This window comes from Lepidothrix coronata, unplaced genomic scaffold, assembly GCF_001604755.1.
Source record: "Lepidothrix coronata isolate B3197 unplaced genomic scaffold, Lepidothrix_coronata-1.0 Scaffold405, whole genome shotgun sequence".
Lineage (NCBI taxonomy): Eukaryota > Metazoa > Chordata > Aves > Passeriformes > Pipridae > Lepidothrix > Lepidothrix coronata.
The window spans coordinates 3871-10183 of NW_016690585.1; the positions used below are offsets into that span (position 1 = coordinate 3871).

General features: G+C 68.2%; 1 protein-coding gene across 1 annotated transcript in view; it reads right to left on the reverse strand.

Annotated features, from left to right (window-relative positions):
* SV2A (synaptic vesicle glycoprotein 2A) overlaps positions 1–6186 on the reverse strand; it is a 9058-nt gene extending 2872 nt beyond the window's left edge. Inside the window, exons 1-8 of the mRNA XM_017839371.1 lie at positions 5766–6186; positions 2800–3534; positions 1799–1979; positions 1539–1690; positions 1325–1458; positions 555–644; positions 251–361; positions 58–146 (exon numbers count right to left, since the gene is read on the reverse strand). Coding sequence (XP_017694860.1) covers positions 58–146; positions 251–361; positions 555–644; positions 1325–1458; positions 1539–1690; positions 1799–1979; positions 2800–3379 — 1337 coding nt within the window. The 5' untranslated portion in view covers positions 3380–3534; positions 5766–6186. The remainder of the gene's footprint in view (positions 1–57; positions 147–250; positions 362–554; positions 645–1324; positions 1459–1538; positions 1691–1798; positions 1980–2799; positions 3535–5765) is intronic.
* Between the last annotated feature and the right edge of the window lie 127 nt (positions 6187–6313).

Consider the following 6313-nt stretch of genomic DNA (forward strand, 5'->3'; position numbering starts at 1 on the left):
ACCCCATCCCATCCCATCCCATCCCATCCCATCCCATCCCATCCCGCCCCCCGGCACCTGAAGGACATGGTGAACCACACCGCCATCATCATCAGCGTCACGCGCCGGAACTCGGGCGCGAAGCACTGCTGGAAGTTGCTCCAGACCTGTGAGGGGACGTGGGAGGTGATGGGGACACGGGAGGGGGCAGGGACGTGGCGGGTGACGGGACAGGGGGGCCGCGGGGACCCCCGGGCAGCTCCGGCCTCACCTGCTGCGACAGGTTGAGGCATCGGACGAGCCAGCGCCGGTACCACGTCCCGGTGTCCGACTGGATCTCGATGAGCTCGTCCTCCCGCTTGATGGTCTTGATGTGTGTGACCTGGGGGGGACAGTTTGGGGACACCGGGAAGCACCAGCCTCGGCCCCGCCCCACCTTGTACCTCAATTTCCCCCTCCCGGGCGCTGCTTTTATCCCAGAGCTTGGAATTGCAGCCCCTGCTCCTGGAGGAGCCCCCCCCTCCCACCTTGGGGTGCTGGGGACCCCAGGGCCCAGCCCTTGGGGGGGTCCTTACCGAGAAGACCCTCTCGGGGTGGCCCTTGGCCCTCATGTTGGTGTCGTGGACCTGCTTCAGCACCATCCAGGCCTCATCGTGCTTCCCGTTCTGTGAGGCAGCGCCGGGTCACCCCGGGACACCCCGGACACGGACACGGACACGGACACGGACATGGACCCAGACCACCCCCCTGCAGCCCCCATCTGGGTCCCACCACCCACCTGGGTCCTGCCACCCACTTGGGGGTCCTTGTGATGGTCCCTCCACCATCTTCATCACCTCCTTAGTGTCCCACCACCTGCCTGGAGTCCCTGCCTGAGTCCCATCATTCACTCCAGGGGATTTCTGCCCAGGCCCCACCGCCCCCCTGGGTGTCCCTCTCTGGGTTCCCCCATCTCCACCACCCTCCTGGGGGTCCCTGCCCGAGTCCCCTCATCTCCACCACCCACCTGGGAGTCCCTGCCCAAGTCCCCCCTGTCTCTACCATCCCCCTGGGGATCACTTCCTAGGTTCCCCCATCTCCACCACCCTCCCAGAGTTCCTGGATATGTTCCATCCCACACCTGGGGGTCCCTGCCCGAGTCCCCTCATCTCTACCAACCCCCTGAGTGTCCCTCTCTGGATTCCTCCAACTCCACCACCCTCCTGGGGGTCCCCGCCCAAGCGCCCCACACACGGGGATCACTTCCTAGATTCTCCCATCTCCTTCTCTCCACACTCGGGGTCCCTGATGCACCCCCAGCCCCCCTCCCAGGACACTGCCATGCCCCACCCCGTGCCCCCCCCACCTCCAGGTAGAAGCGGGGGCTCTCGGGCATGGTGGTGAGTGCCCCGATGGCGAAGACCGAGGGGAAGGCGCAGACGAGCACGAAGACCCTCCAGCTGTGGAACTGGTACGCGGAGCCCATCTGGAAGCTCCAGCCTGCGGGGACGGGACAGGACACGATGCTGGGGCTGAAACCCGGCGAGCCCCTCACGCTCCACCAGCCCGGGGGGTCCTACCGTAGTGGGGGATGATGGCCCAGGCCATGGCGGAGGCGTAGATGCCCCCGATCATCCAGAACATGCAGAGCCAGCTCAGGTGCTCCCCGCGCTTCTCCTGCGCCAGGAACTCCGAGAAGTAGGAGAAGACGATGGGGATGGAGCCGCCGATGCTGGGGACGGAGGGGAGCGGTGTCACCCCCGCCCCCGGGACCCCCCGCGCACGGGGGGGAGCTCGGCCCCCGCTCTGGGGGTCCCACGCGCGGCCGGGGCCCCCTTACCCCACGCCCGAGAGCAGGCGGCAGAAGAGGAAGGTGCCGTAGCCCTGGACGAAGGAGGAGAAGAAGGCGAAGACGCTGTTGACGGAGAGGGAGATGAGGAGGCACTGCCTTCGGCCCAGCCGGTCGGCCAGCCCGCCCCACACGAACGCGCCCACCATCATGCCCAGGTACACGATGAGTCCTGGGGAGGGGGACACGCGGAGAGGTCACTCCCGGGGCACCCAGGGACCTGCGCCCCGAGTCACCTGGCAGGGACCCCCTCCCTGGGACACCTGGGTGCCCTTGCAGGGAGGGGACAGAGCCCCCTGTGTGAATGGGGAATGGGGGTTGTCTCCCTGCTCTGCTTGCAGAGGGGCAAAGGTGCCTCCAGGACCCCCACACCCAGCCCCTTCCCCTGTGTTGAGTTTGCCAGGTCTCTCAGGGACACGGGGCACCAGTAACCCCGGGTTTGGGGGGGTGTCAGGCTGTGGTGAGCACCACAGAGAAGTGGGGGGATGCAACCTATCAATGCAGCCCTTCACAGCCCCCCCAAACCCACTCTCAGCATCCATTTATCAGCCCCCATCCATAAGTTCACACCCCTCAAACCTCCCTCCCCGTTGCTCAGGTGGGGACCAATGTGGGACTGGGAGGAGGAGGAGGATGGTGGGAGCCCTGTGCCCTGGGGGGGTCCTGCGTCCTTCCTTGTCCCCACATCCCTTCCTGGACACTCCACATCTCCATGTCCTCATGGCCCCCCAAATCTTCCTGTGTCTCCCCATACCCCCCATGTCCTTCCCCATCCCTAACCCCCTATCCCCTCACCCCCCTGTGCCTCTCTGCCCCCCCATGTCCCCATGTCCCCCCCATCCCGTGTGTCTCTCTGTACCCCCATATCCCCACAGTCCCCCATGGACTGCCCCACATCTCTCCACCTCTCCCAGTGCCCCTCCACGTCCCGCTGACCCTCCTGTCCCCCCCTGACTCCCCCAAATCCCCCCCCTGTACCCGCCCCTCCTCACCCAGCATGCCCTTGTTGGAGTCGGAGAGGCACATGTCCTTCTCGGCGCTGGGCAGGACGAAGCCCACCACGAAGACCTCGACGCCGTCGGCCATGAGGGCCAGGCCCAGGACGAAGTAGAGGGTCCACTGGAAGCGGCCGTGGCCGCACTCCTGCAGGATGAGCTCGTACTGCTGCGCCAGCTCCTCGCGGTCCTTCCGCCGCTGCCCCTCGCTGTCGTCGAAGGCGCCGGTGGCCGTGGCGGCCCCCAGGCGCTCCCCCCCCTTCAGCGACTCTTGCCGGGGGATCCCCTGGTACTCGCCCTCGTAGATCTCGTCCTCCTCGTCGTGGCCCTCGGTGGCGTCGCTGGACGCCCCCTCCTCCTCGTTGGCCCCCTCGCCCCCCCGGTAGTAGCCGTCCTGGGGCGCGTAGTCTTCGTCGTCCTCCTCCTCCTCGAAGCGGGAGTAGGAGCGCCGGGTGTACTCGTCCTGCACGCGGTCCATGCCCCGGCTCACCTTCTTGGCCGCCTGCTTCTTCACCTCCTTGGCGATGTCCTTGGCGCCGCGGATGAACGCCGTCCGGTCCCGGAAGGACTCGTCCATGGCGCCGGCGGGATGGGACGGGACGCCGGCGTGGAAATGGGGAGGGGTCTCTGCGTCGGGGGCTGCGCCCTCAGGCCCGGGATGGGGGGAGATGGGTGACGGTGCTACCCATCCGTGGGAGGGGGCGTGGGGGGACCCCGGACACCGGCCCGGACCTGGGGAGCCCAGACACAACCAGGGCTGTGTTAAGAGTGGCAACGGCCCCACATCCCACCTCCCAACTTTTTTCCTGTCTCAGATGGAAACAGGAGGATTTGGGGACCCCCCCGCGCCACAGTGAGGGGGGGGGATGGTCACCACAGGGCACAGCAGGAGGTGGGGTGGGGACAGGCTGGTGGACACTGGCTCCATGCCAGCCCCCACCCCTTAGGTGCCCCCTCCCCTCACTTGGGGGAATCCCAGCTCCCAGGGTTCACTGGGACACCCCCAGCACCACCAGATCCATCCCTTCCATGTCCATTCCAAAGGACAGAGGGAGCTGGGGGGACACCAGCTGGGGGGCATCACTGCCCCCGAGTATCCCCTGTCAATCCCCCTGGACTGTGAGTCACCCCAAAAACACAGCCATCAGCAGGCCTGAAGGAGCCCCCTATTTCCTTGGGCACCACAGGATGGAGCGGCACCAGAGGGACAGGCAGAGGACCAGCCCCAAGGGCATGGGGGTCCCCAAACCATCCCAACGCTGCCAGTGCCCGAGGTGGGGGCCTCAAGGAGACAGGTTTGGGATTTGGGGGGTCCCTTGGGTGACAGTGACCCGGCCACGTCCCTGGCTCTGACCCAGCACCACGTGTGCCAGACCACGCTCCCTGCGGAAGCTTCCAGGCAGGATTTGCTGTGGGAGACGCCGGTAGAGGCTGACCCGGGAAGAGGGGGACTGGGGGCACCCCAAGTGCCCCAGGGTCCAGCCTTGGGGGAGGAGAGGGGGCACCCAGATACCTGGGGGGTGGCACCTCCCTGTGTCCTCATACCCTGTCCCCCTTCCCAGCCCAGCGACTCCCCCCCGGCCGTGCAGAGCCCAGCTCAGCTCGTGACAGGGATGGACCCGCAGCCCCCCAGCCCGATGCTGCTGCCCCGGCCGCGGGGGCCGGTGTGACCCCCCCAAAGTGCTATTTTTATCCCCGGCCAGGCGGGAAGGAGCTGCGGGCAGAGGGAAGGAGCTGCGGGCGAGGGACGCAGCCGGCGCCGTGTCCCCCCTCCCCGAGCGAGGGGACAGGGCACGCGGGGACGCTAAATTTAGCCCTTCGGAAACCCCGTGAGGGGGGGGGGCTGCGGCAAGGCCCGGCCCCCCCTTCCCCAGCGGAGCTGGGCAGGTGATTTCACAGGATAAAATGGCAAATTCCCCCCTGCTCTCTGCTCCGGCCGGGGGAAGCCCCTGCTCCCCTCTCTGGGGGTCCCGCGGGCCCCCCGAGGCCCCTGGAAGGGGCCGATCCACGGCCAAGGTCATTTTTCTCCGGCCAGGCTGGCGGTTCCCTGCGGAGCCTCCCGATGCAGGGCCGGTGTTTCACGGAGCGGGAGCTATCGGGGGCTGGGGGAAGGAATCGGGGAGCAGGGAGAGGCCAAGTGCGCGGTGAGGAAGAGGATGGGCCGGGGAGCAAGGTCACCGCGGGCTCCGTGACGGAGGAGCGGCCGCACGAGCCGGGGAGCCTCGAGCGGCCGAGCCGACGGCAGGAGCCGGCGCCGGATGAGATCGAGGGTTTGATGCCACGAGGAAGCCAGAAATCCCACAGACCGCAGCCCCCCGAAATGCAGGAGGCGGGGGGGGGGGAGGTGTCCCCCCAAAATGCCCGTCACGGGGGCAGAACGTGCCGCTGGCCCTGCGGCCCCGTCCCGGCGCTGGCCAGAGCCATCACCGCCAGCCCTGGACAAGGTTATCGGACCTGGATCCGGCTCCTCCTGCCGCGCATCCGAGCGGAGCGGGGGGTCGATGCAGCCACGCACCCCAAAACCCCCGGGGGTCCCAAGCTGGGGTCTGTCCCCCCTTCCCCCGCAGCCCCCAGCCTCCCTGCAGAACGCCAGGAACATGGCGACAAGGGGAGAGTTTTAAATCACCCGTGTCCAAGGTCACCCCCCAAATACTCCAGTGCCACCCCCTCCCCAAAAACCCGCCGGTCCCCCCCCACTCCCATCCCTGCGGCGGATTCCCGATCCCCTCCGGCTGCTCCCCGGCCGCAGGACGGCCCGGGGGGATGACAGGAGCCCCCGAACACGCACATCCAAAGGCAGACCCGGGCTCCAGGAGAGGTTTTCCAGGACAAAATGGCCACAGCAAGTGGGAAGGAGAAGCCGAACCCCGAATCCATCAGCGGCTCCGTGAAGGCCGATTAACGCCGTGGGGAGGGGAGGGGATGGGATGTGGGGATATAAACCCGTTTTGTTCCCCCTTTACCTGGCTCAGCCCTCGCTCCGCTCCAGCTCCAGCTCCCTCCCGACGCCGGCGAGGAGGAGGAAGGTGCTCCGGCGAGGAAGGATGCTCGGGAAGGGATACGGCGAGGAAGGAGGATGCTCCGGCAGCGACACGGCGCGACAGCAGCTCCCGGGTACCAGCGCTACCGCCGCAGCCTCCGCCGCACACACGGAGCGCTGGGAGAGTCCATCGGCGCAGCCCCGGGAAGGGAGGGATCAGCCACGGCACGCGGATACCGGGGGGGCTCGGCGGGAGGGGGGGGCTCGCCCCTACCGAGGGGGGGGGCGCGATGGATCCCCCGGGATGCGCACGGGGAGCTCCCGCGGGATCGGGGCTCCCGGGATGGAGCTGCTGGGATGGAGCCGCTCCGGAGGCTGCCGATGGCGGGGAGCGGGTGGTGGGCACGGGGGGCACGAGCCGGTGGCCCCCCCGGATCCCCGTGCCGCGGCTGATCCCTCCCTTCCCGGGGCTGCGCCGATGGACTCTCCCAGCGCTCCGTGTGTGCGGCGGAGGCTGCGGCGGTAGCGCTG